General features: G+C 43.8%; 1 protein-coding gene across 3 annotated transcripts in view; it reads right to left on the reverse strand.

The window, feature by feature from the left end:
* ehbp1 (EH domain binding protein 1) overlaps window positions 1-8,825 on the reverse strand; it is a 182,243-nt gene extending 173,418 nt beyond the window's left edge. For all 3 annotated transcript variants that reach the window (XM_008287212.1, XM_008287210.1, XM_008287209.1), the window contains exons 1-2: window positions 8,440-8,825; window positions 7,475-7,900 (exon numbers count right to left, since the gene is read on the reverse strand). In XM_008287212.1, the coding sequence (XP_008285434.1) occupies window positions 7,475-7,578 (104 nt within the window). In that variant the 5' untranslated portion in view covers window positions 7,579-7,900; window positions 8,440-8,825. The remainder of the gene's footprint in view (window positions 1-7,474; window positions 7,901-8,439) is intronic.
* Between the last annotated feature and the right edge of the window lie 5,431 nt (window positions 8,826-14,256).

Here is a 14,256-nt window from a genome sequence, read left to right on the forward strand (position 1 = left end):
GCCTAAAATTACAGTTAATGTCTTATAAAGTCACCAAAAAATTCTTAGTTTACATGTTGAATTTCAATAAAATAAATAAAAACAAAGACACCAAAACTGCACGTAATGTCCACATTAAAAATCTGTATTTCTTATAAATATTAAATTTGTTCTTTCACAACTGCATCTCCATCAGGAAGTGCGACGTGACCGTCGGCCCGTACAGGCCACGACTTCACCACTCTCCAGAACATATTTTGTAATAAATGTTCATCCGATATCTGCAATCGGTTGTGTAACGTAAAATCCATTTACACCGACTGCATTTTTCAGAGCAGAGGTTTCCAAATTGCACTTTACGGCTTGCGGTGTTGTGCTTTGCCATTCGGACGCACAAAGTCAGAGTCCTCCTGCAGCACCTCTCTGCAGGCTGATAAATGACGAGCAGTCTCCAGGGCCATGTGTGTGTTTCTCTGGCTGACAGCGGCAAAGAGAAACACACCAGCGGAGGTTTCATCACATTTAACACCCCATTGACTGCCTCACAACCCTGCAATGTTTCCCATCTCTTGGTGTGTGTATGTGTGTGTGTGTCTTGGTGTGTGGGAGGAGTGTGTAAATGCCTGTTTGTGTCCATAATTGCAGCACAGAACAACTACACTTGGAAAGGTTCCACTGCAAAGCTGTTAAAGTGCCATTACCGAAGAAAAGGGAAGGGAAAGAAGTGAGGGGAGGCAGGCAGCGGGCTGATCAAGTAATCAGGAGAGAAGGGAAGAAAAAAAAGAGCATTAATGATAGTCTCAGAGCTGGCCCGGATGACATCAGTAGCCACGGTGCAAGAAAGCAATTAGAGAACCAGAGGAGGAGATGAAGAGCTGCGAGCTGCACCGAGAGCACACAACAACCGGCAGAGTCACATCAACAGCAAATGTTCTAATTAAGCGAGTGATGAGCGGGCGCGCAAATTACAACAACTCAACGATAACAACGCTTGTATGTTTCCCCTCCTCGATGTTGGCATTTTACAGGCGTAAACCAACGAGCGTGAGCCGGACCGCGAGGAGAGACAACGAACGACATGTAAGCAATTAAGTCATTTAATCCAGAGAGCGAGTTTTATTTTCTCCAAAACTTCAAAGGGGATCCAAATTCTATCCAAAAATTCCTGCACAACAGAAATGACGGCCCTGTACTATCAGCTGGCAACCAAAGCGTCTCCCGGTGCCAAACTTACACTCAGGAATCTGTCAGGGCCTTTCGAATTTGAATAGAATGGAGAGCCACGTCAGACGAGTTGGCAGGAACATGCTTCTCTGGCAGAGGCGTGATGGACGCTTGCCATAACGCACACATGCTCGGCAGAAGACGGCATGTCGCAGCCTGACACACGCCGGTCACTTCCACTGGAACCGTTAGCCATTAGTCAACTGTCAGCCCCGAGCCTGAACTGGGGGGAATTCATTCACACGCCTCTGGCATTTCACAACACTTTAAATTAAGCGACACGAGCATTGAGCAAGTTGAGATTCAGCATTTAGCTCAAGGACACGTTGATGATGAGATCGGGCTGGTTAATACACAACTATTGAGAGTTCAAGGGTCTGGCTCTCAGGAAAAACGTGACAACCTCAAGTGTATATTAATTCTGCAGCTCAGAATTAACTCCTTTTCCGCAGCTTGACATCTGCAGAGCTACTTCCCACTCTCATCAATGCACGATTAGGTGTAGCCGCTTTAGCAATTCACGGGTTTAATACTGAAAAATGGACCAATTCCTGTGCTGCTGGCATCCACAGCAGGACCACTGAACTTCACAAAGCAGAAATGCAAATCCGGTTGTCTGCGTGTTTATCTGCTGAGAGCATGCATGTGTGTGTTCTGAATTACTAAACCCCTATGAAAAGACTGATGCCGTGTTGTGTCTTCAGGGTATCTGCGCCATCTCTGATCGACATGAAACTTGCTCCTCAGGACTCTTGAACATCCCGTGTCCTGTCGAGGAAGCAGTCGTGACCGGCCACGCTTGCGACGAGCCAGACAGAATTACCATGTAATCAATAGTGCCTCTGTGCTGCTTCCAGTAACTCCCGTGTCTTCGCCTTGCTCGTCAACAGGTCTGTTAGGCAACAACGCTCCCAGCGTCTTTCTAAACCAATATTTTATCGCACAGTTTGACGAAAACACGCTCTTGCTCGAAAGCCTCGGGGGAATATTAACACAATGAGTCAGGGTTATATTCATGCATTATTTCCTGCTGAGTTGCACCTTTATGTTAGGAGCAGGACAAAACGGCGCACCTCACCGACTCCTGCAGGTATTTCTGTGTATGTGCACCAACAATCCTCTTGTCACAAGCTAATATTTCTATACATTAAGATACAGACCAGTCTAAAGCATCCATCCAGGTCGTGGGGGGCTGGAGTCTATCCCAGCTGACTCAGGGTGAAGGCGGGTTCACCTGGACAGGTAACCAGTCTATCACAGGGCTACACTTAGAGACAGACAACCAAGCACACTCACATTCACACCTACGGACAATTTAGAATCACCAATTAACCTCAACATGTTTCTGGACTGTGTGGGAGGAAGCCGGAGAACCCAGAGAGAACCCACGCTGCACGGGGAGAACATGGAGACTCCACACAGAAAGATCCCGGGTGTCCTCACCGGGACGCGAACCGGTGACGGTGCTATCCACCGAGCCACCTTGCAGCCCAATCTAAAGCATAATACAGAAAATCACTTGCACAACAGTTACATAACTCAGTCGTGTACATCAGGAGAAAGCTGCAGAAGAAGAACAGGGTTCACACAGGATACAATCCCTTTCTGCTGACAATCACTTGAACACGAGGTATGAGCTAACAATCTGAGGGGTTTGACACCAGCCCTCAACTTAACCTTACTGCCTGACAAAAGAGTCATGCTTCGAGTCCTTCATGTGGTTTATTCAAGGGGCAGAGAGAACCTCTGACTTACAATTCAGATCTGGATGTTTGACAGCGAGCATTGACACTGTTATAGGAAAAACTAGTAAGGATAAACAAACAAGAAAATGTGTGGCTCTGGCATTGAGAACAGCACCGTGCAAACACAATGCACAGGAAAAATCAAGTAATGGGTTGGACGTGATAAACAACAGATGTAGTCCTTGGGCACGATGTAAAGATGACGGGGACAAGAAACCGTCCACTCTGCAGGAAAGCCTTCATATGCAGCAGGAGGAGGGAGATATTCAACTATTAAAGCAGGTGGACCTTGTACTGCTGCATCACACCTGTATGTAAAGACAATATTTGCCTAAGCCTTAATGAAAAATGATAAAATGATGTGTGTGTGGACAGCAGTTTGATCTGCACCTGTGTCAACGATGAAACACACTTAACATGATGACAAGAAGAATATTTGACTTTTAAAAAGTCGGGAGCATCATCTGGTACCAAGAGAGAAGGTCACAAATCTTTATCCTTAAAGGCTTTTAGGCACGGTTGGATAAAGCTACTCAATATTGATTCACAACACCGATGTTTCCGTTGCATCAGATAATTACCAAGGTCGCATAAAGCAGGTCGCAGAATTTATCCTTGAAAGGTCAGTTTCTTGCACATTCAACAAGCTGTTGTTTGCACACTACAAGTGCACACTACAGGCTACGTTAAAGTGTTGACCAAGACTTTTTCAATAGCTGTATTCATACGCTTCAGCCAGCAAGTGCAAAACGATTGAGCACAAATAATAAAACCTCTGCTCGAGTTGCATCATCATTATGTATATTCTACAAAAACAAACTCTATCCCGTACAGCCACGTATCAACTATCAGCATCTGGTGCTTCTACTAATAGCAGGCATCCGGATTAATGAATATGTGGAGCTTAAACGGCAGAACGTTGGTTTGATATCAGCAGCGAACTGGCTTCAGCTAACCGGCAGAAACCAAACACTCGATTTCCACCGCGTCATAAAAGTGCAGCACAACTATTATTCTTCACAACTCGTCTGTAATAACTTGTCCTTTCTATCATTTCACGTCATCCGAGGCTGAACTTTCCTCTCCTCGGCCTCTCTGCGTTTGTCAAATGTAAATGTTTCATTAGATAATGATAGCCCCGCTGAAGATAATTATAGAGCCAGTCAACCAGTCAGGTGCACAGCCAGCCAGGTCAAATAAGCTGATCAGTGATCTTGTGATAAAGCCACTAAGCTATTCCAACAGTGAGAAAGTCAGACGGTGATGTTATCATGAGATTAACAGAATTAGAGATTAGCAGCTTTCAGAGAAATGTGTTCGGCAAACAGAAGCGTCTAAAAGGCAGCATAAACAGTAGAAAGTAACCAGATGTGTTATTATATACAGCCTGCACAAACAACGAATGTGTATAAGAAATCACTTAATTATAACGCAGACTAAGAATACAAATAGAGGTCAATTCCCCAGTTTGCAAAGAGGTGAACGATGAGATTAAAAACTGTGCTGAGGAGGTTACGTTCCAACCTTGGCATAAATAAACCTAATTACACGCTTCAAATGAAAGTCAACCAAAAAAACACGCTTAATTTTTCATGACAAAATGTAATATATGAAGTTCTAAAAGGCCGCGCTGCAACGCTGAATGGTGCCTCGTTTCACTGGCAAACAAAAACACTGAACTCATTAATGTTTTAATGGCCGGTCAGAATTGATTGTGGAGTCTGAAATGGATGTGTGAGTGGACTGTTAACTCCCTGAGCTCTGCAGATCGGCTGAATGGAGCAACGAGAGCGCAGATAAAGACCAGAAGTGGCTCTAAAAACAGAAATTATGAGAGAAAACTCCCTGCATCAGCACCGTCCTTCCATCAGCACAATGGAAACAATAACGTGGAGCAAACTTTTCCAATAAAAAGAAGGGTAATTAGCTAAAACCTATTTCTCACTGACTGTCTTTTAATACAACCAACTGACTATAACAACACCAGACTGAACAGATTGACTGATGGCGGCCCGTAAACTTCCATCAACTTCATCCAGAGATACTCCAACTTTCTGACTCTTCTACCTTAGATTTAAGAAGTGTTACCTTGGAAGATAAAAAAAAGACTTGAGCATCAAAACATGCATTCTGCCTGAATGAAGATGCTCATTGAAGCTCAACCCACATCCACATGACAGGAGGCGTCGAGCGGCTGATCACCTGAGGCGCGGCAATCACACACGGAGAACCACGCACCCTTGAACTTCTTACCTTTGTTTAAAGTGTTCTCTGAAATTATCTAGACGTTGGAGATTATTGTGCCGAGCCTTTTGAGTCCCAGCCAAGAGTGCAAAAACGCTTTACATTTCACACAATGCACATTCAAAGCTCCCACACCTTTACAGTACGTACGGGCGCACGCACGTGCACGAACACAAAACACGCATTCAGTCTTTCTTCCTGTTATTGATTCCAGAAATTAAAGGGCTGTGGGCTTTCACAAAAAAAAAGTTTTTAAAAAATCACTTGTGAAGGCTTCAGGGTTGGAGCTCTGGGGACTGTTTCCAGCGTGCGCAGATGGAAAATTTCCACTGCAACAATAACATACCGTGCTGATGAAATCCAAGGAAGGCCGAAACCGTGAGCCAAAGCTTTCTCACACACACAAACATTGACTCGAAGACGAGCCGAGCCCCTGAGGCAACACGCTCAGCACCGCGCTGGATGTAAAGACTGACACTTCTCACGTCGGTGGGAGTTATTTAAAACACCAGTTCAAGCAGTAAAGCTGACATTTAAGATGGAAGCATCAAACATCGAGCAGTTCTTTGCTAAATGTAAAACATGAAAGTGATGTAGCCGACAGACAGCAAAACACGAGCGCCCTTCATCTCCGAGGGTTGATAAACTTAAGATTTCAGGCCTGTAATCCTCAACGACTACAGATAAGACCTGACTGGTCCAACCACAAACAGCTATGTACACACATTTCTGATATTTAATAGCATGAAAGAGCCCAGCTTAGGTTGCAAAACAAAGTGTACTCCTGACTATGCGCTGAGCCCACCCACCCTTTGCTCTGGGAAGAGATGTACATTTTTCTCATTCCATTCTCCAACACGTTAACATCTGTCCCAGGTCGAGGCTCTGTGGGGCTGCGTTAGTCACGCCTACGGCGAGCCGCTTGAGAATCCGTGTCTGCGGGCTACATCTTTTCTTTTACAAGCCCCGGCGTTTCCCTCCTGACAGGACAAATAGCTGCAGGCGGGAGCGTAGCATGCGTCCAGCTATCTCTCCACTTCATCTCCACCTCTGAGGAACACACCCGAGACCTCGTCCACCTCACTGCACCCAATTTCATTCATTTATTCATCACTTTAGACGTATATTTGGGTTGTACTCCTACACTCGAGCAACTGTTTAAGCCACAACATGTACGGTATCATGTCAGGGTGGATATTTGCTGTCACAGAAGAGCAAACGCGGGATTATGCTGGCTTTTTATTACGTGTCAGTTAAAGGTCTGGGTGTTTGCATACTGCAGTGTCAATACAGTCAGTTCATTTGGACTTGTGACAAGCAGGACATTGAGAAAACTGAACCAGTGAGCAGATTTTTGCAGCCTCAGCAACTCATAGTTTCAGTATCTTAATAGAAATGAGCATAAACATGAAGGAAAACCACCCTGGACTTCATACTGTGTAAACAAAACTGCATGCGTCTCCTGTTTTCATCCTATATTCACTGTTTATGATGTCTATACTGTTCCCACAGTTTGTACTATCCATGCTATTTATACTGTTCATAGTGCTTATACCACTACTTATCGCTTCCTGTAGATTTAGATGATCTATTTTGTATTTTATCCACATCTGTACACTCATATATTAGTGTGTTCATAGCGTGCTGACCATCCTGTATGTACCATCCAGGAAATAATGCACTTTACTGCCGTTTTTGCACTTTTGCTTGGATGCCAAACTGCATTTCGTGGCCTTAGGGTTATTTGTTTAGGGACATTAAAGTTGAATCTAATCAAATCTGCCCGTTCTGCAGGTTATCAGTTCAAGCAACGTACGAAAAGACCACGATTTTAAAAGAATAATAGTTCCATAATAGTTCGCCAGGTTCCTGCGAGGTCAGAGGTCGGAGGTCAAGATCAGACTCCCAAAGTGTTCAGAGGTTTGCTCAAGAGCAGATCAAAAGAGGGAGCTTTAACCCGGCACATCTGGACCGAGGGAAGCCTCTGTCAGGCTCTGTACTGAGAAACCAAACAAATTCAACATTGGTGCATAAGGAAAGGGAAGAAAAAAAAAAAACACACATAGCAATTTAACAAGGCAGCCGGGCCCCTCCCAGCACACAGACATGCCTGCACACCAAGGAGACTGTGTGTGTGTGAATTATGGCCACCAGGAACGAGCTCAGCATTCCAGCACACACAGAGACACTCAGTTTTCACGGGGCTTCAATGACAGCACTGTGGTCGCCTGTTATTACCCCCCCCAACCACCAAAAAAATAAAAAATAAAACCAAAACTCACCATTTCTTCGTGCACTCCACCATCAGCTCCTGATAGGAAGCCACGAACTGGAATTTGGACGCATGCTTCCCCACACGTTGCAGTCTCTTCCACACCGAGGCCATGTTTCTTTGGGAGCGGGTAGTTTGTGTGCGCCTATCCCGTCCTGGACTTCCTTCTTTGGGCTTTCCTCGCACGAATTCACGCTAGTGTTTACGCGGGCACATCCGAGCCGCACACACGCATAGTTAATGTTTTAGCAGGAAGCACGCTGGTAAAAGACAACATCCGTTTAAAAGCCGCCTGATAAATCCACGCGTAAGGACGTGAAATCTCTGCAGCAGGAGTCTGATGTGACGGCGCGCATGATGCTAAGAAGAGAAGCACTCCATGATTTCAGAAAGCCATGATGAGTAATCCATATATTTCCATCTGCTGCTGCTCCTCCTGCAGAGAGAAGGGAATAAAGACAGAGTCAGTAGAGGCAGGCTGAGGAGCTGATTTCTAAGTAACTCCACTAAACAGGGATGCTGTGTGGCTGCTGCTGCTGCTGCTCCGTTATCGTTGCTGCAGAACAAACCAGTTCATCTGCATCCAAACACCGCTAATGTGCAAGAATGTGATGAGGAGTCCGGCTGCTGCTGCCAGCACGGCGTGCCGGTGGGCTGTTTACTGCCGAGGCGAGCTAACTCGGCATGTTTGGTGGCAGAAATATGAATTTATTCCCCGTAACGCTGACACAAAAAGCAGTGACACCGCAGCCAAAACAACCCCCGTTAGCTACGGATGCAGTAAAACCCCGCACCACCCACGGACACCGAGAGAAACTCCGACCAGCGCGAAGTAAACATAAGAATATTTGGTGGAATGTGTTTGAATCCAGGGAATAGTCCGAGCCGCTGCGCTCCGCTAACCGCAATGATTCAGCTCCTAGGCTAACGAGTGAACGCGTGAAACTGGGTTAACTGTACCTGTGTGACACTCACCTCAACGTGACGCCCGACACATTCCCCGTAACGTGGCTTTATCGGGGGACAGACAGCGAAGTGTCCGTGGCGAACTAGCAGCGCACGTAGCCCCGCTTGCTAGCTAATTATCGCCTTCGTTACAGCGCCAGCCATACAGCTAGCTAGCGCCCGTGCTAGCGTCGACGGCTAGCCGCCACAACACGGTGCGAGCGGAGACCGTTGCTCGCCAGTTCAGACATTTGCTCCACAGGTAAGCGGCGGCTCCCGAGGCTCAGGACCGGGGCAGAGACCGCATTCGTCCGCTCTTGTCCCGCAGCTAAAGTCGACCAGAAGTTATCCCGACCACCTAGCAGGGATTCCCTCAGCAAAGTAGTCCGATAGTTACTGATAGTTTCACCGATCCGCTCCTCTGAAGTCCGTAAAGTTAGCTAACGTGTAAACTGCTTCCCGCTCACAGCCGCTACAATAAAAACAATGCCAACTAGCCTTTTGGGGAAAAACTACAAAGAACTGGCTGAGCGAACATGCTACTAGTGATTGATATTTTACAAAATGACAGATTTAAAACACATATACATATAATTTCTTCTGCTCTAACGAAGCTCGGTGGGGTTTAATTTTGAAGGCTAATCTTTACACTTCCGGTCTGGTTTCGTGTTTTGTCGGCCAGCTTGACGCCGCGTCAATCTCCATCATTTGTGCGCCGCCTGGATGAGTGAAGGCTGAAGAAACGCCCCCGGCCAGCGGCCATTGGTGGGATTCCTGTGCCATTTACAGGTTGTTTACTGATTCATGAGGCATTTTCTGGGTTGTTGTTGTCACACTGGTCAAATCCGGCATCCATCAAGCGCGTGTAGTCCTTGATTGTGATGCATGGTTTTCTTTAGACATTGAAGGACACATCAGTCCTCCGGGACATGCTCCTGCAGTCTGCACCAATTTATACCTTGTCTGTGTTTATTTATGGTGGAAAACACAAAATTCAGGCACCAAGTGACAACTCAAAACAAACTGGAATATAATGCATAAAATTCTCAGGTGTTCAGTGTTGTTTTGATGTATTTTTTTTCTCCTGTAGATCAACTTTTCTCATTTAATATCATCCCTGCTGAGTCAACACACACATATACAGGCAGGATTTCTTCTCCTGTCATCTTTTGTGAGTTTTGATTTAGGACATACATCTGTGTCAAAGGCAACTTCACTTCTTTTTGGGGTCTTGAGGATGTTTCACCTTCATCCAAGAGGCTTAATCAGTTTTAACCGCTGCTGTTAGTGGTAAAGCTGTCTGGACAGGATTATCAAGACTGTATTATAAGCACCTGATAAGTAGAGTCAGTTAACCAGTTGTTAGAGCTTCTATAATGACCTCTATATAGGTCTGTGCACTCCTTGCTCAGCTTGTGTTTACGTATTTTATTATCAGGGATGTTGTGTTTGGAAAAAAAAACATTCAAAGTCTCTTGCAGACACTCCAGCTACGTACAGGGTTGTTCTATGTGTTCCTCTATTCTTCTGTTTGATTTTTTTCCCTCCAAGTCTGAGCTGCACCCACTCACACTAACAGACAGACATGCACAAGCCACAGGACTTTAAATAATGTAAATAAAGTGATTTTAAAAAGGCTTCTTCCACATTTCAGCACCAATATTTATCCTGAAAACAATCAGAGATTGCACAAAGACATAGTTTGTTTCACACCTTCCTCACTTACTTTGATCTATAATTTCACATCTATTAGGCTATAAAATGAAATGTCCATATTAATAACACTTTACTGTGATGAAAACAGACACAAATAGCTCAGATTAATGATACTCACCAATAATAAATCTGTTTTTTAAACCCACGGTATGTTAATGGGAGCTGAAGTTTGTCGCTTTAGGACTATTTCATCTGAGTTTATTTAATACCTGCTGCATCAGATGGCTGCAGGACTCATACGAGCATCTCCAAACAAAGATTTGTGCACATTTGCATACAGAACCAGCAGCAGTAACTTCATTTACTAGTTGTAATCCTGAATTATCCCTGGCATGGAGACAGGATGTATCAGGATCTAACAGCCAGCAATGTTATGGATCCCACACGTTTTTCAAAACAGACAAAAAGCTTCTTTCTTGTTTTTATTTAGGAGGAATGAATGCATGTGTTCTAAACATTAACCTATTATCATGAGTGTATTTAAGTGTTTACTGTTCACTAGCAGCTGTATATCTGTTGCATGATTTGACAAATAAATGAAGTTTTTCTTTAATTATTCTCAGTCCAAACTTCAAAGATGGCGGATGAGAACAACTCAGTCAGTTCAGGACACTCAGTAGCATCACCGCTCTTCCCCTCAGGTTCACACTAATGAAGACGAGGCTTCCATTTCCTGATCCTGCCAAATTAATAAGTGGGTGTTAACCTTGTACTCCTGCGTGCCGGGGGGTCTTTTTCACATGCTGAGAGGAAATAAAACACCCGCCACCCATCAGAAATCAATACCCCCCTCCTCTCTACGAGCACGCCGCAGCACATCCTTCACACCCTCTTGTTAACCACAGGCTCGTAAAGGCAGAGCTGGAGAGGCAGGAGGGAAGAGGCAGGCGCTGCAGAGGGAAACACAATATGAAGCAGATTAAATTAATCTCAAAAAAGATATGCGCATAATAACAGGAAATTGATATCTTATCCTTTTATATGTCGCTCAGGGTTATAAGCTGCATGCGGGATGGCGGATTTATTCCTCTTTTTTCCCTGGTTTTCCTTTCTGGACTGTAAATGCCTGACTGCAGACACAATAAATAAAAAAGCTAATTCAAATTCAAATGTGTTTCTGTTTAACAATTTAGCTACAAAGCTTCACCCAGGAGCTGCTCTGCCAGTGAAGCCACAGAAAGAAAAAAATCTGTAATGAAAAATCGGCTTTGTGGCTGCATTGGATTTAGGTCAAAACTGTAAAAGTATAGATTTTTTTCATCAACATATTGCTTCAAAGCTAAAAGAATAATGTTTCTGATCATGTTGTGGGTTGTTTATTTGAATATTGAGCATTATTTGTGCAGTTTTTTGGGAATCCACGCATCCCCAGATCAGGTTACGGCTGATGAAAACCCTTCATTTCTCTTTTTAGCGCGGTGACACAAAGCAGTATTTCACATCAGCTTTCATTCAGATCTGCTAACTGAGAACAATTGGGGGGTTTAGGGTCAGAGCCGATTTGACAGCGGGGGTCCTGCTGATCCTGTGTCGCCTGTTTACATTCTCCTCTGACAGATTACAGGGAGCCTCCCTCCATGCGTCAAGGAATGCTTTGATGTGACAAATGACCCGGTGCTAAATGACGCTTTGTGTGTCTGCCCACATGTCAGCAAAGGCCTCATTTCATAAATAACACAGGGGGGCGAGCGGCCTCAGCCAGCGTGTTACAGGAGGACACTGGCAAAGATCAAGTGCAGACCTGAACGCCTTCCTCTTTACATTCCTGCAAACAAAGAAATGTTCGTTCCCTTGTTGCCAAATGCTGATTTTTCACTTTCCATTTTATGCTTTTTTTAAACAGCTTTATTATTTTGAATCTCATAATCTCACAGCAGAAAACATTTCATCCCTTAATCACGATAACAACTTTAATGCTGCACTGGGGAAATCGTTTTTATTTTTTTATTTTTATGTGCAAATACATTCGTCTCAGCCCCGAAACACAAAGTGAAGCTGCAAGAGAGAAAATGCATCGTTTCCCCCCAACTGAGATTTGCCCCATTTGGCCAAAAATACATTCAGTTTCCTGATGGAGCCGGGGGAAATTATGAATCCAAACTCAGGCGGGACTGTGTCCAGAGCAGTTAATTATTAGCTCGTTGGTTGGAGTTAAACAGGTCATCTCTGCTGCTCACGAACTCGTCTGCTGAAGCTTTGACCCTTGAGTTTTTGTTTTGTGTGTCTTGTTCCACAAATGCTGAGTCTTTGTGCTCCCTGTGAAGCATACTGTAGGTCTGTCTGTGCAGGCAGATGGATTCTATCAGCAGCAGCAAAGAGCTTCTTATTCTGGACTCTGTATTGATTGTGCTAACGGTGGTTTTGTGCTCAGCCGGCCGTGCAGAGGGAGGGAGTGTAAGTTCTCACCTAACTTCTGTTCCTCGATCCACCTACTCACTCCGCTTCCCTTCTGAGCAGAGCCAACAAAAACACGTCCTCCAGGATGTAAGCCAACTCTTCAAGTGCGGAGTCTCTGGCGTTTTGTGTTGGAGCACTTGAAAAGACCTGTTAACAAAGCGGAGTCCTTTAGATAGAAGCCAAGTGAGTCGGAGCCACTTCAGCGCAGCACAGATAGCCCAAAGTATCGCTGCTGCTGACGGCATCCGTGGGACGAAGAGGAAAAACGTGACCTGGAGCCTTTTGTTTTCAGAGAACTGTGACTCTTTGAGCTGCTTCTGTGTTCTGAGAGCTGATGTGCAAGACAAGAAATGTTCCTTTTTTTGATTAATGCACAGCTGTTTGGTGTCCAGAGAAGAGTTCGCTCTGATGTCGATCAAACAAAGAGTTTCATCAAGTAGAAAACCACACAGTGATGTGAAAAACAACTAAACCAAATCTAACATTTCTTGATGTCTGGTGATGTTCTGTACAGTAATCAGATCAAATTTATTTGTACAGCACATTTAAAAACAACTGGAGTTGACTAAAGTGTTGTCAGATAAAAAAAAATCAAGTGCAAACATTAAGACAATAAACTCATAAAATCAATTAGTAAAGCAAAAATAAATTTAAAAAAAAATAAAAAATAGCAACTTGTAAGAAAGATTTCTAAAATAGAAATAAATCTAAAATATCAGGGACAAATTACTGTAAAAATACATCAAATTCTAACAGGAACGTACAGTTTAAAACAACTTGTGTTCCTATGACACGATAAAAGTGAATCAGTCGACCTCCTGCCACCTCCTAAATAAATGCATCGCTGCTAGATAAAAATCTAATTTATTGATTCAGATAAATCGTTTAAGCTTTAAACATTATTTTACATGGGTTGTGTTGAACTGTGTGTAACTTAAACTAAAAATGTCTGTTTTAGCTGATTTAAAAGTTAAATTAAGTCGAGGCAACTTAATAAAAGTGGTTTGATTAAATTTTCTTCATCTTGAGGTCTGATTTTATTGAACAATGGAGGAAGTTAATTTTTTTAATTTGCCAGCCTAAACACTTGTGTTCTTAATTAATGTGTTATAAGTTGGAAATACTTGTTGGAGGAACTTAATTTAATGAAGATTAAATTAACTTTAAAACTTGTGTTTCAGTCATTAAATGAGCGGTAATCCTTGAACACAATGTAGTTAGCTGGTTGAATATAATATAATATAACACACATAAATATATTTTTTTCCTTTTCGCTACACATCTGTTTATTTTCTGTCAATTTTTAAAAACTGTTATTCCCTGTTATCCATCTCTTTTCAACATAAACTGCACTGAAATTCAATTTAATTCAATTTAATTCAATTCAGTTCAATTTTATTTGCATAGCGCCTTTTATATCACGTTATCTCACAGCGCTTAGCAGAGTAAGGTCTAGACCTCACACATTTAAACAGAGAAACCAACAATCCAAAGCAGCCTTTGGACTCCTTCTGAGCAAGCGGTTGGCGACGGTGGGGAGGAACCAAAACCCTCCAGAGTGAGGGGGGAAAAAACCTCCGGCAGAACCAGGCTCAGGGAGGACGGCCATCTGCCTGGACCGGTTGGGTGAGAGTGGAGATGAGGGGGGAGGTGGGGAAAAGGACAGCAGATGGAGAGCAGAAACAGAACAGAACAATAAATATGAAGTATTTTGGGGGTCGGTGAGGCCAGCGG

This window comes from Stegastes partitus, unplaced genomic scaffold (assembly GCF_000690725.1).
Source record: "Stegastes partitus isolate 25-593 unplaced genomic scaffold, Stegastes_partitus-1.0.2 Scaffold490, whole genome shotgun sequence".
NCBI classification, from domain to species: Eukaryota; Metazoa; Chordata; class Actinopteri; family Pomacentridae; genus Stegastes; species Stegastes partitus.